We start from the raw sequence: 26,369 nt of genomic DNA, 5'->3' as shown, positions 1-26,369 counted from the left end.
TGTATTTTTTAGCAATTATATTAATGCATACCAAAAATGAATAAAAAGAAATGTTTGCACACAAGTTATTACAATAATAAAAACCTATTGTACAGTTGTATCTTATCTTGAGAAGTGCGATAAAGCTCATTGTTATGGGCTGGTTATTAGTAGCTCTTCTATAGGAAGTTAACTTATACTTTGTTATGGCAGTCCATACTGCTCTGAGATTGAAGGTGCACAATGCTTTTTCCTATTTTACGCTGCGCAGTTTCACAGCAATAAGATTTGTTACTATTTCCAAATCATTTAATACTGTGTTTTAAAGTATCCTAATAAAGTTCTGTGTTTGCAAGGCTATGATGCACTGTTCTCCTCTCCTCTCCAGGCCCCTAAAGCACCCCTTATTTCAAATTAATTGAATTTGGGGCAGTTTAAGATGTTTTACATGATGCTGCTGGCAGATCTTTTTTTGGCAAAAGGGAGATTAACTACTGTAACTCTAGCTTCTGTTTACTGACCCAGTGAGGGGCAAACTCCCTTTCTAAAAAGAACCCTTCAAACTCTGATGTCTTTTCAAGAAGGTGTTGTCATGTTAAGGGTAAAGGGACCCCTGACCATTAGGTCCAGTCATGGCCGACTCTGGGGTTGCGGCGCTCATCTCGCTTTATTGGCCGAGGAAGCTGGCATACAGCTTCCAGGTCATGTGGCCAGCATGACTAAACCGCTTCTGGCGAACCAGAGCAGCGCACGAAAACGCCGTTTACCTTCCCGCTGGAGCGGTACCTATTTATCTACTTGCACTTTGACGTGCTTTCGAACTGTTCCTGCTAGTTTGGCAGGAGCAGGGACCGAGCAACGGGAGATCACCCCGTCGCGGGGATTCGAACCGCCGACCTTCTAATCAGCAAAGCCCTAGGCTCTGGGGTTTAACCCATAGCGCCACCCGCGTCCCAAGCGCCACCCGTGTTAGGTGATTAAAATGTGATTTCTGATGGTCACATGGATAGCAAGGGCTCCATAACTTCTAAAATGAAAACACAAGCCAATACTTCACTGGTGCATGGCACTTGCTTCACCCAACTTTTGTTTCTAGCCTCATCCCCACCAGCTATACAGTCATATTGATTTTGTCCGTTTGTCTTCTGCTGAATCATGCAAGCGGGCACCTGGCCTCATCAGTTCCCTCCCATGATGTTGCAGCACCACCTGGTGGTCAAGTGGATTGGGGAAGAATGGAAGTCGTATTTGGAACCAACACAGAAGGAATCAGAACTGCGACCGTATGGGATGCAATGAAAGCTGTTATACAGGAAAACTGCATCAGCAAGACAGGAGACATGAAGAAAATGTGTGTCTGGGAAATGACCCATCTTGAGGTAGTTGTAAAACTTTTGGAGCAGCACTACAGATGGAGAAGACTGCCGGAGACTTGAAATCAAGCCGCCATTTGACTCAGCAGCAAGCCAAACCTCCCTCAGCTGTCTCTTGACATCGCTTATATACAATGCTAATCTTAACCAACTGCAATCGAAAAACATCCAGGGGAAGCCAGTGGCTGAAACAAACCAGTGCTGCCGTTCTGCAGCTGTCGGGAGTTTGTGGAATAAAAGCCTCCCTCAGAATAGTGTCTGATGTGAACTATATGAACTGGAAGCACAGAGACAAAACAATTTTTGTTTTATTTTCACTTTGGTAAAGGTAAAGGTTATTACACAAGAAAGAATACTACTGCTGCTTACTTCTAAGTCACACTTTTCTCATCAAACAGCATCCCATTTAATTCCACTAATATACACTAATATATTTCTCCACTGCCTCAGAGTAGTAAGTACAAGATCTAGCCCAAAGATGTGCTTTAGTGCTGATCTCTTTGCAAAACAAAGGTATGATAGTTACATAGGCAACATGTTCAGAAAGTCTTCTGTGCAATCCAGAGTTTCTTGTAAAGTCAGGATGTTTCGACTAGTGAGATGCAACTCTTATTTCAGGAGAACTTCCCAGATTGAGGTGGGGGGCCAAGGAATCCTCCAGCTTGCTTGGTGGCAGCTCGAGAAGGAGCCAAACCCAACAGCTTCTGAATATTCTGGCAAACAGGAGAAAAACACAAACTCACATTGGTTTGCTTTCGTGCAAGGGTGTGCATTGTTTAGGGCCCAACTGGGGTGATTTAGGGGTCTTCTCAGCATAGTCGGAACAAAGCCTTGTTGTATTTGTACTCTTCTATATGGATTAGCTCTATGCTTTGCCCACAGAGCACTGAAGAGCACAGCATTGGTTTTCACCAACTAAAAAAAATTAAAGTTTTTAGAAAACTGTATTTTACTGCAAGCAAAGAAACAAACAAAACCAGAGTTCTTCCAAACTCTGCAAGGAGCATTCTATACAGCCTTACATTGCCAGGCCTATCAAGAGGTGTGCAAGTCTAGCACTGGAAAGGCTGGTGTAAAGTTGCAAGTTTTAAAAAATGCACACAAAAAATGCACCTTTTAATTGTAAGAAAGAGCAAGAGACAAACCCCCACTTTCAAAATATGAAACTGGGAGGCTCTGACCCTCCAATACACATTAAACCCCTAGAACCTCGTACTGGTTGAAAACCTCATTCCCCTTTCCCCAACCCTATTTCGAAGCCACTTTTCTCTTCTATTCTGCAGCCCTGCTTTGCTTCCAAGTCTACGCAGCTGCCTCCTCCCCTTGCACACAGGACACCTCCATGGGGAACCTCTTGCACCTGTCCCCTCCCACCAATTGCAACTACAGTACAAAGCACCCTTTACACCTTTCATCCAGTTATGAAGCTGCCACCCCCATCTGATTCTGCAGACCCTTTCTTTCGTCCCTTGGCTTTCATCTTTGTCCCCATTCCCATGCCTACCTCTTCCTTTATTGCACCCCATTTTTCACCTTTCCCTTTCCCCTTCCCCCCTCCTCACTCTTCTCAACTCTCTTGCTCCCAGACCGTTATCCTCTCTCATATTCTGCGGCCCTCTTTGTGCACCCCCAATCTTTAAGTTTGCTCAGTTAGACATTGCCCACACAGCAGTGTTTGCTTGCAGATTAAATGTATGTTCAAAATTACTACACTGAAATGAAAGATAAAGTGCGAGACTGGTTACACTATGCTCAGATTAAGGAAGTGTTTAAGATTGATAAAAAGTTAGGATTCCAGGTGGAGAAATCGAAACTGGAGACAGAACTGCTAGAACCTAAGACCAAGGTACTTTCAAAAATGTATAACTTGCTGCTGAAATGGAACACACAAGACGAATTGGTTAAATCGGCTATGATAAAGTGGGCCCAGGATATTGGGCACAACATTATGTTTGAGGACTGGGAAAGGTTATGGACTACCGGGCTGAACTTCACAGCATGTAATGCTCTGAAGGAAAATGTAATGAAAATGATATATAGATGGTACATGACCCCAGTGAAATTGGCTAAAATACACCATTCGTCTGATAACAAATGTTGGAAATGTAAGGAAAATGAAGGAACATTCTTTCACCTCTGGTGGACCTGCCCTAAAGTGAAGGCCTTTTGGGAAATGATATATAATGAGTTAAAAAAGGTATTTAAGTATACCTTCACCAAGAAACCAGAGGCCTTCCTTCTGGGCATGGTCGGCCAGAACGTGTTAAAGAAGGATAGAACATTTTTTATGTACGCTACAACGGCGGCAAGGATACTTATTGCTAAGAGCTGGAAAACCCAAGATCTACCAACACTGGAAGAATGGCAGATGCAGCTGATGGACTATATGCAACTGGCCGAGATGACTGGCAGAATCCGCGACCTGGGAGAGGAGAGGGTTGAAGAAGACTGGAAGAAATTTAAGATTTATTTACAAAAGTATTGTAATTTGGTTGAATTCTAACAAGGAAGCCAGAGCAGAAATAACTGTCTACCATTAAAATTATAATTTTTTATTTGAGTTTAACCTAAACATTGCACTTAAGAGTATAAACAAGATGATAATTTGCTTGGAAAAATTCGTTTTTAATGATGAGAGTGGAAGCGGGAGACGTGAGGGAGTCCGCAATAGAATGAAAAGATGTTATGAAACCTATTTTGTTTGTTAAATATGTATCTGTAAAAAATCTTAATAAAAATTTTTATAAAAAAAACAAAATTACTACACTGAACCTGGACCTTCATGTTGAAGACAACACAGGGAACCAGGAGTGACACACATTGTATGAAGGTGCAATGGGATATTTGAGGGCTCTGCATTCTTGTGCACAAGGCAGCTGAGAAACAGAAGAGAGAACAGTGCAGCAAGAAAGGAGAGATGCTGAAAGGAAAAATGGGGCTATTTTAATCAACAGCAGAAGTTTGAGTAAACCAGGGATGGACCTACACTGGTGGACTTTCCCCCCTCAAATAGCGCCCCCCACCCAGCTGTAACAAGGAGAAACAGCAGAGATCACAACACAGAAGCTAACACCAAAACACGTAACACAACAGAACCTTTCCAAACTGTACTCAGTCCTTCCTTCAAACTGCCACTTCCCCCCCCCACCCCCTGCTCTCTAACCTCTGCCATTATTTGAAATCACCACTTTCCCCTTCTTATTGATTGATTGAATTTATATACAGGGGTACCTCGCAAGACGAAATTAATTCGTTCTGCGAGTTTCTTCGTCTTGCGGATTTTTCGTCTTGCGAAGCACGGATGCACCCTGGTATTAACGGTTTTAAGAAAAAGGAAACAAACTCGTAAGACGTTTCGTCTTGCGAAGCAAGCTCGTAGGGGAAATCGTCTTGCGAAGCAACTCAAAGAACGAAAAACTCTTTTGTCTTGCGAGTTTTTTGTCTTCCGAGGCATTCGTCTTGCGAGGTACCACTGTACCGCTCTATACCTGGAGATCTCAGGGTGGTTCACAGAAAAGATCAACATAAAAACCACCAACTACTTCACCCCTACTCTACTCAAACCTCTGCTGAGGTTTAAAACCACCATTTTCCTCTCAGTGATCCCCTATACCAACTTCGCTCAAACTTCTGCTGTTGTTTAAAACAACTACTTCTATCCTCTCTCTGTTTCTCCTTCCTGGCTCCATGCCACAGCTGTTGCGCAACCAGCCTTGTCTTTGCTCCCCAATTTCAACCTGACGTTATGCAAATCCAGGGTTGTGATGACACGCTCCCAAACCTCCAATGGGAGCTGTACCTCCACCCAATGGGAGGGTGATAGACCAGTTGAGATAAAATTAAAATAAATTATGGAGGAGAGTGAATCCTTTTTACTTCTGCCACAAAAGTCCCGTCTGCAATTGGGCATGTTTAATCCACTTTGGGGATAGCAAATTGATGGGATGCCATGATTCTACACATGACTGTGGCCTGATGGGAAGTCTTGCACATGACTGTGGCCTGATGGGAAGTCTTGCTCCTAAGCTTCGCTTCTGTACATAATGCTGCACAAACCATTCTAATACTAAGACATTCACTCACCACCTTAGAATGTTCAGTTCACATTGAGTTTAGGAAAACATTGTACTTGACCCGTTCTTAATGCATAGTTGACCACATCTACGGATGAATGCTATATCAATCACTAGTAAAAGTTTAATAAGGAGGTTTTCATGACTGTCCAATTCAGTGTTCCCTTTCCCAGCCTTTAATCTATTGGTGATTAATGCCTATATGTAACCTTTGCTTTGTACTTGTGTTAACCAATCAGCAATAAGCACATACGTGGCAATGCTGTAATATTCTATAAAAGAGACTCGAGAATTGATTGAGGTGCCTCCCAGATGACGCACGCTACCTGTCTGTCGTTATTTCAACCCAACAGCAAATTTCATTCATTTTGACCAAAATTCACAGCAGTTTTTAGATTCTACATTATGGTGAACAGGGATCGAGAGCTCTGTTTTATACAGAGTGACATGGAACCCCAAACACAGATCAAAGTGGAGGGAGCACAGAGTGATTCACACACATACAAAGCAAAACACTCCATTTCTTGTCCCACTACGTGTTTGAATTTTCTCAGCAATGCTAAAACTACTCTATTACCAATAACTGCTTCTGGGACACATCACTGTGCTGCTTTAGCATAAACTTAAGATCTAATCATGCTACCACTTGACACAATCATATCAGCATTGCCCACCACTCCTGTTGTGAACGATAGTTTTGCCTATGGTTAAGCTCTAATTGAATTATCTCTGACTATACTTTTGTGCTCCATTCAACTCCAACTTTAAATTCTCCCAACCCCCATTTACACGGTATGTCTGCATATGTATCTGTATGACCCCCCCCCCCGCCCGACAATAGAGCATCTCACCCTGTATGCATTTGATGAATGGTCTCTAGTCCATGAATATTTATGTTGTAATAAAACTGGTTAGTCTTTAAGGTTCTATAAATTAATCCATGCTAACAGAGGCAACTCAGTTATGGAAGAGGAAATGGGAACAATCTGCCTTGAGGCATTTTAATCAGCCAAATTGTCACATGGAGTCAGCAGAGGAAGAACAAACAAGGGACAGGATGTACATCTTCACACCCAGTCCAGATGCTGGTCAACTTTCCCAGCCACTTAAGGGTCCTTGAAAAACAATCCATGCAGCACTTCACACCCTCAGCAGGAAGCAGGAAGAACTCCAAGGCAGGATTGACGTGCCAAGGGGACATGGAAACAGCACAGAGGAAGTTGCTTACTGCAGGGAGATATTTCAGGCAACCTCAAGCTCAAGTCAGGAGTGAGCAGTGTCCCAGCCAAGGCTCAAAACATTTCCTCAACATCAAAACATCCAAGGGCAAATCAATTGAGACCTAAGCTATTCACATCTCCTGGAGATCACCAGTGCAATGGCCTCAAACATTCCTCCCCGAAGTGTGAAAGTGTTAAATCTCTGCTACCCTCTTCCAATCAACAGTTCTGCAATACTGCAATGTCTCTCTAATGTACTTCCACTCATCAACGGATTCCAAACAATATATTATAATGTTTATACATTAATGTACACACATTTAATTTGCGTGCATTCAGCTTTATCTGCTTCTACAAAAAACAAAAAAGGGGGTGGGAGTCCAGGGAAAAAAGACTGGCCGTCCCACCCACCCTTGCACTTACTGTGTTTTGACTACATGCGATTTTGGCTTTTGTTGCTTTCCCCAGAATGTAGCCCCAGCATATTTTGTGGGGTTACTGTATTGCAATGTCTAATGGGATGGCCTCTGTGGTGCATGTGAAACTTTAGCCCATGCAGAATGAGGCACCTGTTAACCAGAGCTAGTTATTGGGGCCATGTTACTCTTCCGTTTAAACAGCTGCAATGGCTGCTGGTTTGTTTTCAGCACTAAGAACTTAGTTTACGTAAAAGATCACTTGCTCTTATATGAGTCTGTAACTGCTAAGCATGTCCTGCCAATTTCTGAGTTGAATTTGGCTGTTTTTAAAATAGGAAGTACAAAGGCAAGGATACTGAGGACATGGACATGAAATACCATTATTATAATACGAGACTTCAGATATGCTTACAAACACAGTCAAAACAAAAATACTTACGCTAGTCATTTGTGGCCTCCAAAAATAAGGGAGAGCAGCGCTCTCTCATTTACAATAATCTGGAGACAATTCTTATTTGATACATGTGCCCCCCTGAATGAGTGGTTATTTAATAAGCCCAAGAGAAAATATCAAGCTCATATGAATGAGTATCAAAATGGTGGAAGGTTAGGAGAAAGGAGGAAGAGAAGGCGGCTACGGCTGCATCTTTATATCACAGCATTGTAGTTGTGCCAGCCCTCTCTATCAATTATGATAAAAGTAATAAAATGTGAAACACGGTGTTCCCAACAAAGTTTCTGAATAAGGCAACCCTCCACAGAGTAGCACTTACCTGCCGAATAGACATAGTGCAGAGAATGTAGAGGAAGATGAAGGAACAATCTGTATAATCCTCACCCAGAAGATTACGATGGGACAAACCCTGGATGTAGGAAAGTGGCACAAAGGGGAGCTTGGCAACTACTCGGCCATCAAATCTGGGAAAAGCATACAGATGTACTTGGTTATCAGTACAAGTTGTCTGTGGTCCAGACTCACATTCTACAAACAAGGCAGCAGATGGAGCACTTAAGCCAAACAGTGTAACATTCAATGCATAGCATGAAGAGGATTGCCATATTTCAAAAAAGTGAAAACCGAGACACAAAAGTTGTTTCTTTGGGGGGGGGGGCGGGCGCAAAGTCATTGAGCTTTTGGAAATTCACCAAAATCTAGACTTCCAACATGGGTTGCCATACGTCTGGATTTCCCCAGACATTTCAGTGACTTCCACCTGGACACGGTTTCCGACTGACATATTCTGGTATTGTAAGAGCTGCTGAACTGAACTGACAGTTTGATCTTAGAGCTGTTTGTGCCAAAGTATGGAATACAGTGGTACCTCGGGTTAAGTACAGTGGTGCCTCGCAAGACGAAAAGAATCCGTTCCGCGAGTCTCTTCGTCTTGCGGTTTTTTCGTCTTGCGAAGCAAGCCCATTAGCGGTTTAGCGGATCAGCTGATAAGCGGCTTAGCGGATCAGCTGTTAAGCGGCTTAGCGGATCAGCTGATAAGCGGCTTAGCGGATCAGCTGTTAAGCGGCTTAGCGGCTTGGGGAAAAGGGGGGGGAGGAAAAAAACCCGCAGGAACTCACAAGACATTTTCGTCTTGCTAAGCAAGCCCATAGGAAATTCGTTTTGCAAAGCACCTCCAAAACGGAAAACCCTTTTGTCTAGCGGGTTTTCCGTCTTGCGAGGCATTCGTCTTGCGGGGCACCACTGTACTTAATTCATTCCGGAGGTCTGTTCTTAACCTGAAACTCTTCTTAACCTGAAGCACCACTTTAGCTGATGGGGCCTCCTGCTGCTGCCACGCTGCTGGAGCACGATTTCTCTTCTCATCCTGAAGCAAAGTTCTTAACCCGAGGTACTATTTCGGGGTTAGCAGAGTCTGTAACCTGAAGCGTATGTAACCCGAGGTACCACTGTAAGTCTGTAAACACATGCTGGTACAGTCAAACCTCGGTTGTCTAACATAATCTGTTCTAGAAGACCGCTCAACTTCTGAAACGTTCTGACAACCGAGGATCAAGGGGCAGCTGGCAAAGTCAATGGAGAAAAAAGAAAAAAACTCCCCAGAAGCCATTCGGTTTCTGAAAAACATTCGAAAACCGGAGCATTTACTTCTGGGTATTCAGCGTTTGGGAGCTGAAATGTTCCAAAACAGAGCCGTTCGGGAACCGAGCTTTGACTGTAGTAAAACTTACCCAGAAACAATCCGATTGTGAAGAGTGTGCCACCAGGAACCTTAAGCCACTGGAATACTACAAGGACTACAGGAAATTTGTAGCTCCCAGGTGAAAACGCCAAATTTAACTATATATAGTATTTGGTTCAAAGCAGATTAGTCCTCTCCTGATTAGAGCAACCACAATTTCTTTAGGTGTACAGAGATAAAGAAAAACCCTTTTGTTTACTTCAGAGCCCCAACCCTCTGAGGTATACAGATTGAAGGCTGTACAACTTTTTTACAGATTGAAGACTGTGTTTTGGAGCTGAGCTCAGATCGCTCAGGTTCAATATAGTCACTCAGTGTTCAGATCCTTTAACAGAAGGAGAGCAACAGCATGCAAAATAAGGGACAAACTTCTCAGAAATCAATTAACCAAACTGGGTTTTGAAAACATTTAATGAGTTTCCAAAGGGGAACGAAGTTTCTTCCAGGCTCTACTTATACAGAGGAGAAAAGAAACTTGTGCATTTTAAGCTCCTGGCAGGGAGAGAAGTGCATAATGCTCCTTAACCAAGGTTACTGTGGGGACAAATGTAGATGGTGGACTCTAGGCATCGGGCTAACTAGTTTCCAACTGCATGTCCTATAGTGCATTGCTATATGAAGCTCTCTCTCATTTTCAGCAGGTGCTTCTGGTACTGTAAACTCTTAAATGAGTGTTTCTTCCTGCAGAGTTAACAATACAAGGAGCTGCACTTCCAGTACGTGCCAACTGGAGAGCAAAGGAATTTTTGGCAGAACAGATAGGAACAGATGTTTATCTCCCTCTGACATTGTTGTGATATTCTACGTGGTTCCTGTCTTCTTTTCTGGACACAGCTAAAAGAAAAAATATCAGGAAGTGCTACAGGGTATGGGCCCCATGCCTTTTACATTGTTAGGGAAGAAAGATGAATGTAGGAATTTAATCTAATTATCAAAATGAATATGACTAAGTCACTTTGGGAGTTCTTACAAAAACTCACTTTTAATATAATGCAAGAAATACCCTGCTGGAACAGACCAAAATCTAGTCCAGCATCTCAAAGTCAAGGTCTTTCTTAATAAAGCTCACTGAGTAGCCTGACCAGATTACTTGATCTCAGCCTAGCTCATCTCACAGAAATGCTGGGGAGATAAATGAGAATTGAAAAGCACCTTTTCTACTATGAAAAGATACCAACATTACCAATGAGAATCCATATTGCTAGTGTGAGGAGCTCTCAGCTAATTTCTGCTAGAACTGTAACACTGAATATTTGGGATAAAAGTAGAAGATTGAAGTTCACTGCAAACAGAGAGATGCATATGTTTGACCAAAAATCTTGCTGGAGTCTGAGCTGAAATTCAAGAGCCAGTGCAGACAGACAGCTTATGACTGTATGACATGGGAATTAATGGGAAGTCACAGTGGCTACTTCCATTATTTGGAAAACTGCAACTTTCCCCTGCAATCATGAAAATAGCTCTGTGATCTTCCACAGGTCCTATGTCACACATACAGAACTCAGTTTGTGGGAGATGGCAGTCAAATATAACTATGCATGCCTGCTAGTTAGTGAATGAAGGGGTTAAGGACCAGAGCTGTATGGCTAGATAGACTTGGGTCACACCCACTCTCCTCTGCAGAGGAAATTAAGCTTCCTATCCTCTTCTTTCCACCCCCCTTTATATATAAATTCCTCCACACACACTCACACACAGTTGACATCAACCGCTTGCAAGAATGGCTATTGCACAGCTGCAACCACGTCTGCACCAACACTGTTTCCTTTTATGCTAATTCCATGCAGTTCCCAGGAAGGCACAGTGAGCTAGGGAAAACATATACAGTATACTTCCAACTTATGCGCATTTAACTTGAGCATATTCAGCTTTATGCGCATGGCAAAAAAATAAAAAATTACAAAGGGGGTGGGTGGGAAATAAACTCTGGCAATCCCACCTGCCATATCACCCAATGTGTTTTGGCTATATACAGTTTTGGCACTGGGTGCTTACTGTAGCCCCGACATAAGTTGTGAGCTCACTGTACCCTGAAAGAAGAAGAGAACATAGAGCATTGTGAACAGTTCTTAAAGAAAAGAAGAGTGGTAACCACTTACATGGAATTGAACATTCCCATCAGAGCAGTGAAACAAAAACCAATTGCAAACATGGACTTCATGCGAACCTGCAGTCAAAAGAACAATTGAGGACCCATATTAGTGTCTGGCAAATGCAGATTCAATGGAGAGGAAAAATTGGAGAAGTGACTATCGCCACTGAGTGTCTCCTCCCACAAAAACTGATGAATCAACTGAGATGTGCATATGCATTATCTGGAGCCACTAAATAGTCAACCGTGGTGAGGCCAATGGATGTTTATGGAGTCCTCAGCTAAAGGCTATAGAAGGTTAGACCAGGAAACGTAGTAGCACAGGGGTCGGCAAGGCTTACCGGGCATGGGCCGGATCACTCCCGCGGAGATCCTCTGTGGGCTGGACCAGCGCAGCGCAATGCCAGAAATCGCAACTGCGCATGTCCGCAGTGCCAGAAATTGCTTCTGCACACGCCAAGACGCAGAAAATTGCGCCTGCGCAGAAGCGATTTCCAGTGCTGTGGACATGCGCAGACACTATTTCTGGTGTCTGGGCATGTGTGGAAGTGATTTCCAGAACCACGGAAGAGAGTCTCTGCGCTGTGCTGTGCCGGTTTAGAGCAGTGCGTGGGGACTCACCAAGTGGGCAGCTCGGTTTGGGGGCGGCTTTTGGGCTGGTTAAGCAACCCTCATGGGCTGCTTCCGGCCCATGGGCCTTAGGTTGCTGACCTCTGTACTAGCACTTGACTTCCAGATGCCAACTTGCTCTCAGTCTAAGTGAAGCAAAGTAGATTTTAAAAACTTAACTGGCTGGCAAAACTAACACAGTATTAGCACTCGTTAAATTGTCGTAACTATGGTTGGCTCCATTCAAAACAGCCATCCCTATTTCTATTTTAAGGGCTCAGGTCAGCAGTGAAGGTCGCCAATAGCTTGCCTCCTAACCTATCAGTGATGCTGACTCTAAAAAAAACAAGTAATGGCCTCATTTTATGCATCTTCCCTCCTCTTTTTTATTATGAGTTAGCATCTTTTATCCTGAAGCTCACACTTAATAGGAAATGTTGAGCTGACCTTTTCCATCTGTGGCCTTGGCATTCATGAGACTGGGCCATTTTGTTGGCCCATGCTCAGAACATGATTGCTTACTAGGTCTCAATGAGAAGTTTTTCTTCCTTCATAAGAGGTGTGTCCCGTCTTAATATGCTGCTGGGACTGACATGCACTGGTTTCCCAATCCCAGTCTTTGAACCACTGCACCCTGTAACCTGCCCCTTCTTCCTGCCAAGAGCCCACTGTTTACCAACTAGCATCAGTCTCCCATTCCACAGAGGAAGGACTGGGGGCAGGGGTGGTGGTGGTGGGAGATGTGCTTTACTGTAGACTGCTCATCGTTTGGCGTATCCTCCTCCACCTGGGGCACGGATGTCAGGACTCATGACATACAATTAAATGCATCATGTAGTTGCACAGGTATTGTACCGCTGCCTGCCTTAACCCTACAGTTAGCAAATGGGAACCAAAACATTACAAGCCACTTAAGGAGTTTCAAATAAGCTATCCTTCACTAGTTGCCCAAGTACAATTCAAGTGTCAAACGTCACTACAACCTACAGAACACCTTACTTCCCCAAGCAATCCATGGTCACCATATGCAACTATTTAGAGGTGTTCCAGGGGTGGGGTGGTTCAGCAAGTCTATAAAGGTCATCCTAGTTGTGGCACGGAGAGTCGCACTATTTATAGATATTGTAACTTCTTAATGGTTAACTCTGCAAAGGAGATACATGTTGAAGGTCTTCTCTGGATTTGAAACTGTTGCTTGCTTTCTGGAGTGGGACTTTGGAAAGTTGGAAAAGACTCTTTATTGTAACTTCAATGACTGTTACAGTGTCCCCCTAGAGGAACATTGAAATTGCACACCCAGCTGCGGGATTTTTCCATTCTTGACTCTGGGGATTTTCCACGGTAAGATCTGACCGTGGGATTGACCTTGATTCACAGACAAAAGTGTGTTGACTGATAGGACAACAAGATCGGGCAAGGCTAGAGTGCAGCAGCCCAGCGCAGTTTCCCAGCAACGTAGATCATCTGTTCCCTGCCCTCCTGTGACACAGGGGGAAGATTTTAGCACAAGCAAAAATAAATTGAGGAAATGAATGAAAGAGAAAAAGCAAAATAATAATATGTTAAAATAAATTATTAAGTTAAAGTTGAGAAATAAGTACCGTATTTTTCGCTCTATTGGACGCACCGGACCACAGGACGCACCTAATTTTTAGAGGGGGAAATCAAGGGAAAAAATATTATCCCCCCCCCCAGCCCCAAAGAGCAACGGACAGGCTGCGCACTTCCTCTTTAGCCTTGAGCAGCATCTTTAGCCTTGCACAATGGGATGGATCGTGCCCGCTGTCCACCGGGGCTGGACTAGATGACTCCTGGGGTTCCCTTCCAACCCTGCAATTCTGTGACCTCGGAAGTTGTTGGGGGTCTCCACCACTGGAGGCTTTTAAGCAGCGGTTGGGGGACCATCTGTTCTTTAGCTGTGATTCCTACATTGTGAGGGGGCTGGGCTAGATGACCCTCGGGTGGCCCTCCCAACTCTATGCAGTCCTACACTTCTGCGGCAGGAGATCCACAGCCACTTCACACAATGCCCACTCCCAATTTTCATTGGAGAGACATGTGGCTTCACTGTCTAGGTAGGTACCCCCCTACCTGCCACTCTTCCCCCACCCCACTTAAGCCGAGGGAATTCCTGCCCAGAGAAGCTCCCAGGTGAGGCAAGGGTTAAGCTCTACCACTGGTAAATGGCTTTGTATCCTCCCTCTTTCCCTTTTCTCTTCTTCTTCTATGCTAGTTCCTTCTCTTGTGTTTTGTTTAATCTGTTTTTATTGTATACTAAAATAAAAGCTGCAAAGTTTCCTTTTTTATAATATTCCCCCCCCAAACTAAAACGTTAATCTAGATAAAAACACTGATCCAGAGGAAAATAAGGGGGTGGAGAAAGGACGAAAAAAGAAAAAGAGGTAGAGATAGAGAGATTTTTAAAAAGTTGGCTTCTTTAGCCTTGTGCAGCTGGAGAGGCTGTTGGAGAGGCTGCTAGGCAAAAGAGGAAGCCCGGGCAGCGAGTGGGATGGATCGCGCTCGCTGCCCGGGCTTCCTCTTTAGCCTTGCACAGCCTCCCACGGCTGGAGAGGCGCGCACGGTTAAAGAGGAAGCCCGGGCAGCGAGCGGGATGGATCGCGCTCGCTGCCCGGGCTTCCTCTTTAGCCTTGCACAGCCTCCCACGGCTGGAGAGGCGCGCACGGTTAAAGAGGAAGCCCGGGCAGCGAGCGGGATGGATCGCGCTCGCTGCCCGGGCTTCCTCTTTAGCCTTGCACAGCCTCCCACGGCTGGAGAGGCGCGCACGGTTAAAGAGGAAGCCCGGGCAGCGAGCGGGATGGATCGCGCTCGCTGCCCGGGCTTCCTCTTTAGCCTTGCACAGCCTCCCACGGCTGGAGAGGCGCGCACGGTTAAAGAGGAAGCCCGGGCAGCGAGCGGGATGGATCGCGCTCGCTGCCCCGGCTTCCTCTTTAGCCTTGCACAGCCTCCCACGGCGGGAGAGGCGCGCACGGTTAAAGAGGAAGCCCGGGCAGCGAGCGGGATGGATCGCGCTCGCTGCCCGGGCTTCCTCTTTAGCCTTGCACAGCCTCCCACGGCGGGAGAGGCGCGCACGGTTAAAGAGGAAGCCCGGGCAGCGAGCGGGATGGATCGCGCTCGCTGCCCGGGCTTCCTCTTTAGCCTTGCACAGCCTCCCACGGCTGGAGAGGCGCGCACGGTTAAAGAGGAAGCCCGGGCAGCGAGCGGGATGGATCGCGCTCGCTGCCCCGGCTTCCTCTTTAGCCTTGCACAGCCTCCCACGGCGGGAGAGGCGCGCACGGTTAAAGAGGAAGCCCGGGCAGCGAGCGGGATGGATCGCGCTCGCTGCCCGGGCTTCCTCTTTAGCCTTGCACAGCCTCCCACGGCTGGAGAGGCGCGCACAGTTAAAGAGGAAGCCCGGGCAGCGAGCGGGATGGATCGCGCTCGCTGCCCCGGCTTCCTCTTTAGCCTTGCACAGCCTCCCACGGCGGGAGAGGCGCGCACGGTTAAAGAGGAAGCCCGGGCAGCGAGCGGGATGGATCGCGCTCGCTGCCCGGGCTTCCTCTTTAGCCTTGCACAGCCTCCCACGGCTGGAGAGGCGCGCACAGTTAAAGAGGAAGCCCGGGCAGCGAGCGGGATGGATCGCGCTCGCTGCCCGGGCTTCCTCTTTAGCCTTGCACAGCCTCCCACGACTGTAGAGATTGCGCAAGGCTTTTCTAGAGGAGGGAGAAGGGACTGACTGGCCGCGTCAGTCCCTTCTCCCTCCTGGGGAAAAGCCTGCAAGTGCCGCGCGAAGCTTGTGTGTGGCTCTTGGGGGCTTTTCCTGCTTGCCTCCCCCCCTGCATTCGCTCCATAGGACGCACAGACTTTTCCCCTTAGTTTTTAAGACGGAAAAACTGCGTCCTATGGTGCGAAAAATACGGTAATAAGGATTTGCTGAGCTAATAATTTGAATTGGAATACAAGAAGGGAAGGTGCGAGGAGGTCTGAGAAATAAGTTAAAAGAAAATAAGCAATTGAAATTTTATGTGTTTTTAATTGTTTTTAAGTTTTGTATTTTTGTAATTTTTTTGTTTACTTTTGTTTTTGTTTTATTATAGAAAATGCTAATAAATATTCATAAAAAGATAGACTTGGAAAAGGAGAGAGAAAAAACAGGGTGAGAGACTGTTTGGTTACCCTCCGAACGAAAGAAGAGAGAGATAAAATACTGAGTGCGCACTTCCAGAAGACTTTGGAAATCAACGATTCAAGAGTGAAGATTTTTAAGGATATTCCGAAACATCTATTGGATCTTAGAACCAACTACAGAGATCTGGTGGCCCTACTGAGAAGAAACAGAATTGTTTTTAGATGGGAATTCCCCCAGGGGCTATCTTTTACCTTTAAAGGGAAAAAGTTCAAAATAAGATTAGTGACAAGGAAAAATTTTTGAGAGACCACGAAGAAGACCTACAAAAAGAAGTTCTAGAAGAGCTAAGAGCTTTAAAACCAGGAGCACTAGACATAGTACCAACACCTTTGGGATTGGACAAACTAGGAAAAGCAATACCACCGTCAGAAGAAGAAGAACTTTTGGGAGCAGTTGGAGGAAAATAGAATAACTATGCCATGTCTCTGCAATTATTAAGTTGGAACATTCATGGATTTAACTCCCCGGAGAAGAGGAAGAAAGTCTTTCATTTATTGAAAAAGGAACAATTGGACTTAATTTGTTTACAGGAAACACATGTGACTAGGCTACATAGGAAAGTACTGATTAATAAAAGATTGGGCCAAGAGTTTATTTCATCAGACAAGGTTAAAAAGAGGGGAGTCGTCATTTATGCTAAAGAGAGCCTATCACCGAAATTTGTTTTTAAAGATGAACAAGGAAGAATTGTGGCAATTGAAATTCAATCACAAGGAGGAAAATTTTTGATTGTAGGAGTCTATGCACCAAATGAGGAGAAATCTGAATTCTTTAAGAAATTGCATGAGACATTGTTAGACTATATGGATTACAACATTATTATGATGGGAGATATGAACGGAGTGGTATCTACAAATATGGACAAGTCGCAGAGACAGCTGTAACTAAAGATGGCAGACTACCAAAAACTTTTTTTGAATTGACTGACAATATGGACTTAATTGACATCTGGAGAACTAAGAACCCCCTCGGAAGAGAGGGAACATTCTTCTCTGAAGCCAAAATGACATGGACAAGAATTGACCAAATATGCATAACTAGAGGACTGGCACCTAAGACACAAAAAGTGGAAATTTGCCCAAAAACTTGCTCTGACCATAATGCAGTGAAGATGGAGATGAAACTAACATCAACCGGTTCCTTCAGATGGAGGATGAATGACACCTTATTTAGAGATCAAGAGGTTACCAAGAAGGCCCCCAAAATATTGAGAGATTATTTTGAGATAAACTTGAATACCACGGTTGAAAAAAGAGTAATCTGGGATGAAAGCAAAGAGGGTTTCTGATTCAACAGAATGCAATAAAAAAGAGAATTCAAAATGAGAAAAAAGATAAAATTTTGGAAAAAATAAAAGAAGGAGAGAAGAAATTAAGAGCGAAACCTAAGTCACAAGAGATTCTGAGAGAAATAAAGCTATATCAAGTACAATATATGAAAATGATAAATCAGGAAGTAGAATGGAAAATTAAGCAGATGAGACAAAAGGCATTTGAATCGGCCAATAAATGCGGGAAACTGCTAGCTTGGCAGATGGAAAAAAAGACAGAAATTAAACATTATTACAAACCTGGATGTGGAAGGAAAGAACATGCAGAATCCATTGGAGATTAGAAAGTGCTTCCAGAGATATTTTGAACACAAGGGCCACAGAAAGAGACTGATATAGACCAATTTTTAAGAACAAATGGATTACAAAAAATCTCTCAAGAAAACAAGATAATGTTGAACCACAAAATTACAGAACAGGAGGTAGAAGGTGCCATTCAGAATATGCAGCTGGGTAAATCTCCAGGGCAGGATGGACTAACCTCAAAATACTATAGGTCTTTGAAAGACTGGTTAATTCAGCCACTAAAGGAGGTTTGTAATGAAATTTTGGAGGGGGAAAAGGCGCCAGAGTCGTGGAAGGAAGCTTATATTACACTTATACCAAAAACTGAGTCTGAAAAGACACAACTTAAGAACCACCGCCCCATATCCCTGCTCAATGTGGATTACAAAATTTTTGCTGATATTTTGGCTAACAGATTAAAAAAGGTATTAGTTGAAGAGATACATATTGACCAAGCTGGCTTTCTCCCAGGCAGACACTTGTCTGACAACACGAGGAATATAATTAACATTTTGGAGAAGCTGCAAGTGAACATCAATACCAAAGCAGTTTTAATTTTCATAGATGCGGAAAAAGCCTTTGATAATATTTCTTGGAATTTTATGAAGAAAAATCTTCAGGGAATGGGGGTGGGCCAAGGGTTTGAAAATGGTATAAGTGCAATTTACTCAGAACAAAAGGCTAAGTTAATAGTCAATAATGTGATGACAGAGGAATTTAAGATAGAGAAAGGGACACGACAAGGCTGCCCAATTTCCCCATTGCTTTTTATTTCGGTCCTGGAGGTTTTGCTGAATATGATTAGAAGGAACCGTCTGATTAAAGGAGCCAAACAATATAAATTGAAAGCTTTTGCAGATGACCTAGTTTTGACGTTACAGGAGCCAGAATCTAGTACGAAAAGAGTATTAGAATTGATTCAAGAATTTGGTCAGGTGGCAGGATTCAAGCTGAACAAGTCAAAAACTAAAGTGCTTGAGAAAAATTTTACACCGATTGAAAAAGAGAGGTTTCAGAAGGAGACAGGTTTAACATTAGTTAAGAAAGTAAAATATTTGGGGGTTAATATGACTGCTAAGAATATAAATTTATTTAAAGATAACTATGAGAAATGTTGGACAGAAGTGAAAAAAGATTTGGAAATATGGTCAAATTTGAAGCTTTCCTTGCTGGGTCGAATTGCAGCTATAAAGTTGAATGTATTGCCAAAAATGTTATTTCTGTTTCAGTCATTGCAAATTTTGGACAAGATGGACTGTTTCAAGAAGTGGCAGAAAGATATTTCTAGATTTGTCTGGCAGGGCAAGAAGCCCAGAATAAAATTTAAAATACTAACTGACGCAAAGGAAAGAGGTGGATTTGCCCTGCCAGACCTTAAACTTTACTATGAATCAGCAGCATTCTGCTGGTTGAAAGACTGGCTGCTTCTTGAGAACACAGACATTTTGGACTTAGAAGGTTTCAATAATGTTTTTGGGTGGCATGCATATTTGTGGTACGACAAGGTTAAAGCACACAAAGCATTTAAAAACCATATTGTCAGGAAAGCATTGTTTAATGTCTGGATAAGATACAAAGACTTATTGGAAAATAAAACCCCAAGGTGGTTGTCACCAATGGAAGCAAAGGCTCAGAAAAAGCTCAATATGGAGGCCAAATGGCCGAAATATTGGGAAATATTGGAACAAGATGGAGACAAATTGAAATTGCAGAGTTTTGAGAAATTAAAAGATAAAGTGCGAGACTGGCTACATTATTATCAAATAAGAGAGGCCTATAATTTGGACAAAAAAATTGGCTCCCAGGTGGAAAAATCAAAACTGGAAACAGAACTGTTAGATCCCAAAACTAAGATACATTCAAGAATGTATAGCTTGCTATTAAAATGGAATACGCAGGATGAAACGGTTAAATCTGCTATGATTAAATGGGCACAAGACATTGGTCATAAATCATTCATCTTGTTTTTATTATTGCTTGTAAGCCGCTCTGAGCCCGGCCTTGGCTGGGGAGGGCGGGGTATAAAAAAAAAATATTATTATTATTATTATGAAAATGATATATAGGTGGTACATGACACCAGTCAAGCTTGCAAAAATATATCATTTGCCCGATAACAAATGTTGGAAATGTAAAGAGAATGAAGGTACATTCTTTCACCTTTGGTGGATGTGCCCAAAGATTAAGGCTTTCTGGTATTTAAATATACCTTTCTGAAGAAACCAGAGGCCTTTCTCCTGGGCATAGTCGGCCAATTGGTGCCAAAGAAGGACAGAACTTTCTTTATGTATGCAACAACAGCAGCCAGAATACTTATTGCAAAGTATTGGAGGACACAAGATCTACCCACCCTGGAAGAGTGACAAATGAAGGTGATGGACTATATGGAATTGGCGGAAATGACTGGCAGAATCTGAGACCTGGGAGAAGAGTTGGTGGAAGAAGATTAGAAGAAATTTAAAGACTATCTGCAGAAACACTGTAAAATTAATGAATGTTAAAATGATGTTGGATTGAAAATGAGTGGCATTAGCAACAAAGTTAATAAGAATATGCAAAAATGAATTGATAATGGATGAAAATTTAGAGTTATAAAATGAGATAATATAGAGTTAAGATAAATGAAAGAGGGTAAGGATTTGCTGATTTGAATTTGTAAATGGGAATACAAGAAGGGGAGGTGTGAGGAGGTAAAAGAAACAAGTAAATGAGTTTAAAGTTATGAAAAACGGATTTGTTTTTTAATTTTTTCTTATTCTCTTTTTGTATTTTGTATGTTGTATTTTTAATCTTCTTTTTTCTTTTTTCATGCATTTTTGTATTTATATTTTTGGAAAACTTTAATAAACATTTCTTTTTTATATATATATATATATATATATATATATATATATATATATATATATATATATAAAGGTCATCCTAGGATTCTCTGCCAGATCTCAAAAATACCTTCCATTGTTGTCTGCACAAAAACCAAGCATTCCAATCACATGAGTGTTGATCCTTATTTAAAGTTCTGAAACTTGCTTATGTCATACAAATTAGGGAAGGTATAAAGAAATGTATAGGAAACATTAAAACCTTCAATTATTCCCCCAGAACTGGTATAGATACATCAGTACTGGTATGGGTACACTGAATAATAGGTTAAGGATGCCAAGATTTATCCAAAACAAAACAAAAATATTCCTTCCAGTAGCACCTTAAAGACCAACTAAGTTAGTTCTTGGTATGAGCTTTCGTGTGCATGCACACTTCTTCAGATACACGTGTGCATGCACACGAAAGCTCATACCAAGAACTAACTTAGTTGGTCTTTAAGGTGCTCCTGGAAGGAATATTTTTGTTTTGTTTTGACTATGGCAGACCAACACCTATCTGTAACAAGATTTATCCAGTCCAACTCCCTGCAATGCAGAAATCACAGCTAGATATTAGTTGTATTAGATGTTAACTATATAACATAACGGGTGTTATGGGCGCAGGGGCGCGGGTGGCACTGTGGGTAAAACCTCAGTGCCTAGGACTTGCCGATCGTATGGTCGGCGGTTTGAATCCCCGCGGCGGGGTGAGCTCCCGTCGTTCGGTCCCAGCTCCTGCCCACCTAGCAGTTCAAAAGCCCTCTTAAGTGCAAGTAGATAAATCGGGACCGCTTTATAGCGGGAAGGTAAACGGTGTTTCCGTGTGCTGCGCTGGTGCTGGCTCGCCAGCTGCAGCTTCGTCATGCTGGCCACGTGACCCGGAAGTGTCTTCGGACGGCGCCGGCTCACGGCCTCTAGAGCGAGATGAGTACGCAACCCTAGAGTCGGACATGACTGGCCTGTACGGGCAGGGCTACCTTTACCTTTTTATATAACATAACATGGGACACGGGTGGCGCTGTGGGTTAAACCACAGAGCCTAGGACTTGCCTATCAGAAGGTTGGCGGTTCGAATCCCCGCAACGGGGTGAACCCCCGTTGCTCAGTCACTGCTCCTGCTAACCTAGCAGTTCGAAAGCACGTCAAAGTGAAAGTAGATAAATAGGTACCGCTCCGGCAAGAAGGTAAACGGCGTTCCCATGCACTGCTCTGGTTCGCCAGAAGCAGCTTAGTCACGCTGGCCACATGACCCGGAAGCTGTACGCCAGCTCCCTCGGCCATTAAAGCAAGATGAGCGCTGCAACCCCAGAGTCGGTCACGACTGGACCTAATGGTCAGGGGTCCCTTTACCTTATATAACATAACAGTGTTGTTTAATTAATGCATGCAATTACATAATGTATACATAATGTATGCAATTAAAACTGGGTTTTAATTGACATTTTGTACTAACATTATATAATCTTTTGGTCAATTTAATATTTTGTTAATATCTTGAATAAAAGCATAAAAACAAACTGAACACTAGGAACTATAAGTAATAAGTAATGTTTTTTCAATAGCATCTGCAATAGCAGATAATGTAGCAGAAGAGGTAAATTGCACAGCAAGTGGCCAAGGGGGGGTGCCAACTGGGCACAGAATCCAAGAACATCAAGCAGGTGGAGTTGGCTGACAGACAATACTTCACAGGCATTAGTAATGGAAAAGTGAAATGTTGCATTAGTTGATGGTAGCTGTTGATTTTTTTTCTTTTTCTTTATGGTAGCTGTTGCCTAGTTTTCATATAAACTCATCATCACTTCAGTTCACTTCTACCGATCATCTATTTCTTAAGTGTTGCATCCCACAGAGATAGTGGAATTTGGTCTCAATTCCTAGTTGTAATGTCTGCAGGTTAAACACACTGCTTTTCTGAAAAGCTGCCCCAGTTCCTACTCCTTATTATTACTTTCTTCATTTAGGAATCACTTTCCCAAAGGGATTTACAATAAAGGTTCACTTTGCTCTGTTTCCTCACCATTGACAGATCCCTGTTGTTGTTCTTCAACTTCTCCTCCTGCCTCTCTGAAAAAGAGAAACAAATGACTGCAGGTCACAAAGTCAAGAACTTGCTCCCAATAAGGTTGTAAGGGACCTACAGCAGGAAAACAGCAAGAAAAAGGCATACTGAAAGTCTGAGGCATGTAAAGGTCACCAACCCACTTCAGGTGCTCTGACATTCAATACAGATAGTAGCAATCCTGTTCCTCCCCATGGAAGCTCAAGAGCGTTTCTCAATACAAATGCAAAACTGTATACAGTACAGTGGTACCTTGGTTTACAAACTTAATCCACTCCGGAAGTCCATTCTTAAACAAAGCGTTCTTAAGCCAAGGCATGCTTTCCCATAGAAAGTAATGGAAAACGGATTAATCCGTTCCAGATGATGAAAAACAACCCCTAAAACAGCAATTTAACATGCATTTTACTATCTAATGAGTAATGTAATGAATTACATGTTCTTGATTGATTGATTAAATAAATAAATAAATAAATAGAAATAATAACAAGTTTTCAGGAAGCACAGTTTAAGAGCTGATCTCATACTGCATGATTTACAGAAGGAACTTGATTTTTTTCAACAGAGTGTGTGTGAAAACCACTTCCCTCACTCCTTCATGAAACTGTCTGAACTAGGGGTCAGCAAACTTTTTCAGAAGGGGCCGGACTATATTTTGAAAAAAATATATGAACTAATTCCTATGCCCCAGAGATGCATTTTAAATAAAAGTACACATTCTACTCATATAAAAACACCAGGCAGGCCCCACAAATAACCCAGAGATGCATTTTAAATAAAAGGACACATTCTACTCATGTAAAAACACGCTGATTCCCGGACCATCTGCGGGCCAGATTGAGAAGGCAATTGGGCCAGATCTGTCCCCAGGCCTACCCACTCTGAACACTGAAACATGACAAACCATGTAGCCCCCAATGTTACCTATTTTCTTTTTCTGCTGTCGGCCAGCTGATTCTGTAATAGTTTCCTTTTTCTTTTCTACTGCAGATAAAACAACACAGTGAGTTTTTTCATAAAGAAAACGGTTCCTCTTCCCATTGACCCTCAGGCCTCATAGAAATCTCTATAACAAAAATCAGACCAATGGGTATGGCAAGCTAGAGCTGAAAAGTAATTAATAATGGTGAAATGCTTATTTTTGCCTAAATTATATTATTATAAGGCTTCAATTCTATACTGGTTTAGCTGCGTTGAAATTAATGGGTCTTACTTCTGAGCAGACATGGTGCTGTAAGTGTCCAGAAGTGAAAGCCTCCAGAATGGAGTTCATATTGTAACATAAGCTTTATGAAGCACAAAATACTAATTTTTCTTTTTTTAAAAACACCAACTTTGCTGAGCTTCCTGCTCACATTTACTCCCTTTTAAAAGTTTTATCTCTATGCCTATTTAAAATAATACATCATGGATCTGATGGAGCAGACACTAGGCCACAAAAGCTCATGAAGTGTTTCACATTAATACACAGCCCATGACTATTTATTTATCAGCCATATAACTGCATTCTCTGGGTGGTTTACAGACAAATCCATGATGAGGGATCCATTTATTTCAAGATAAAGCAGTTAAGCTCAATTTAAAGAAATATTGCCCAGAATTGGAGTGTTGATGGACAAGACAAGCTCCACCATGCATTTGAACTTACATTTTTTACTCTGCTTCTCCACTTCTGCTTTCAGCCGCTTGTACTTGTCTGTTCTATAAACTAGCACCCATGTTATGCCTGAAAAAAATAGCACAATAATCAGGAAACAGAATAACCGATGTATCTACAAAGCGCTCAGCATGGCTGCCACAGGACTTCCAAACCCAGTAACTTGAGCCCTAGTAGCTTACGGTCTCCTTCCTACAACTGCAGTACCATGAGTTACAAGCTATTCCCAAACTGATTCCACCAGCCCAGTGACAGCATGCATGACTCAACCATCATTCACAAAGTCAGAGGTGGGAGCCCCTAGCAATTGATGTCACTTTCCAAGAGAGATGAAGCCCATTGCCCATCATGGTAGGTCTTGTGAGCACATGAACTTTGAGATATTGATGGTGCTTTAAAACAGGCTTTGGTGCATGAGTAGGAGCATCTGAAAATAACAGACTGGGATTTTAAGTTGGACTGCAAGCATCAACATCACCACTGCTCCTGTACACCACTGCCATGTACACATGTCTCTTCATTCCCTGCACCCAAGTTACAGAATGGCAAGACACCATTGTAACCATTGCAGGTGCTAGTGCAACAGTAGCTGCAGTACAGTGGTACCTTGGTTCTCAAACTTAACCCGTTCCAGAGGTCCGTTCCAAAACCAAGGCACACGTTCCCATGGAAAATAATGCAAAACTTTTTAAAAACAACCACTAAAACAGCAATTTAACATAAATTTTACTATCTAACGAGACTAATAATCCATAAAATGAAAGCAATAATGTACTGCAGTCACATAGTCCATCAAACTGTAGCTGAACTGGGTTCCACACAGTCACAAAAAAGAGCCACAAAAACGCAATATAAATAGCACAAACAGACCTCAGCGTAACACCCAGAACACTTATTTCCAGGTTTGCAGTGTTTGGGTTCCAAGTTGTTTGCGTACCAAGGTGTTTGAGAGCCAGGGTACCACTGTACAGACAAAGAATTCAAGGACAGTCCACAACTCTCCCCCCCCCCGGCGCAAACTGGCATTCATTGGTTTGGCTACATAAGGATCTAGAATGAAGTCACAATTAGTATATACTAGGATGGCTTAATCCACTCCTGAAGGTTAAGTTGGTTAAGTATTTTTCTTGATTTCCTTGATGCAGCTGCCCCCCTGCTCATGTGCAACTCAGCTCCCTCCCTGGCAGGATTTGGAAATTCGAACTTGAGGAATTCAAAGCATGTTGCGAGGCTGTTGCCGAGGTGGGGCGGCGAGATTCCTGTGCCTTTCAGAACGACGAGGAAATTTAGGTGGATCCCTTTGTCTATCCCTACAGAATGGGGAGAGCTCCGCTGCCTCTGCCGCCCCACGGCTGCCGGCTGGTCTCTCCCAGGGAGGCTCGAGCAGACGCTTCTCGCCCGGAGAAGCCACCCGCGAGCCCACCCCGCCCGCCCTCTCCCGGCCCGGGGCTCCCCTCACCCTCGGCCAGCAGCGCCGTGCACACCGAGATGAAGACGATGAGGACGGTGTCGGCGAACATGGTGCTCATCTTGGGCGGCCGGAAGTTGGGCCCAACCGGAAATCCGCGAGGCGCTCTCGAGACACGCGCCGCTCTGCTCCCGGCCTCGCTGGCCTCTGCGTCCCTCCCGGCGGTTAGTCGAGCCTGTCCTCGGTCTCGACAGCGCAGAGAACGCGGCTCTCGCTCGGCCAATCGCAAGCTTCCCTGCCAGGACGCGGGGGAGGGACGGAGGGGGCCTTCCCCCAATCAGCGGCCTGGACGGTCGCGGCCTCTCTCTCAGCTTCCCCCCGCGGTGCCGGGACTTGATTGGCCCGCCCTCCCATCTCCCGCCTCCCCTCGCCGCGGCCGGCGGGCAGCGGTGAGGCGCGAGGAGAAAGGCCGTTTCTGAGGCGCCCATAGACGCGCGTCTCCCGGGGCGGGAGCTGCCGCCTCTTTCGCCGACGCATGACTCTCTTGGCGCGCGGGCTGCACCCGATGCGGCCGAGGGACACGAAAGAGCAGCCAGGCCGCCCCGGGGACCTGTACA

General features: G+C 43.7%; 1 protein-coding gene across 4 annotated transcripts; it reads right to left on the bottom strand.

The window, feature by feature from the left end:
- Positions 1–1,642: 1,642 nt before the first annotated feature.
- On the bottom strand, positions 1,643–26,347 carry TMCO1 (transmembrane and coiled-coil domains 1). Of its 4 annotated transcripts, none has more exons than XM_081915164.1 (7): positions 25,829–26,347; positions 24,336–24,413; positions 23,612–23,671; positions 22,646–22,692; positions 11,359–11,426; positions 7,838–7,982; positions 1,643–2,065 (listed from the first exon to the last, which is right to left on the bottom strand). In XM_081915164.1, the coding sequence occupies exons 1-7, from the start codon at positions 26,238–26,240 to the stop codon at positions 1,967–1,969; spliced, it is 909 nt and encodes a 302-aa protein (XP_081771290.1). In that variant the 5' UTR covers positions 26,241–26,347; the 3' UTR covers positions 1,643–1,966. The 4 variants fall into 4 exon arrangements, with proteins under 4 accessions (XP_081771290.1, XP_081771293.1, XP_081771291.1 ...); XM_081915167.1 differs by having other exon boundaries at positions 25,804–25,962; XM_081915165.1 differs by lacking the exon at positions 7,838–7,982.
- Positions 26,348–26,369: the final 22 nt, after the last annotated feature.

The sequence above is a fragment of the Podarcis melisellensis genome (genome assembly GCF_964234715.1).
Source record: "Podarcis melisellensis genome assembly, chromosome: 6".
Taxonomy (NCBI): Eukaryota; Metazoa; Chordata; class Lepidosauria; order Squamata; family Lacertidae; genus Podarcis; species Podarcis melisellensis.
This window is presented reverse-complemented; position numbering and strand designations above follow the sequence as displayed.

Bases quoted from the DNA above. Each gene is read 5' to 3' on its own strand.
- TMCO1 (XM_081915164.1), bottom strand. From the start codon at position 26,240: ATGGGCGCCTCAGAAACGGCCTTTCTCCTCGCGCCTCACCGCTGCCCG. The intron at 7,983-11,358 runs GTAAGTGGTTAC...TGCTTTTCCCAG, and splicing joins ATGGGAATGTTCAATTCCAT to ATTTGATGGCCGAGTAGTTG. The intron at 2,066-7,837 runs GTAAGTGCTACT...CCTGTTTGCCAG, and splicing joins GCACTATGTCTATTCGGCAG to AATATTCAGAAGCTGTTGGG.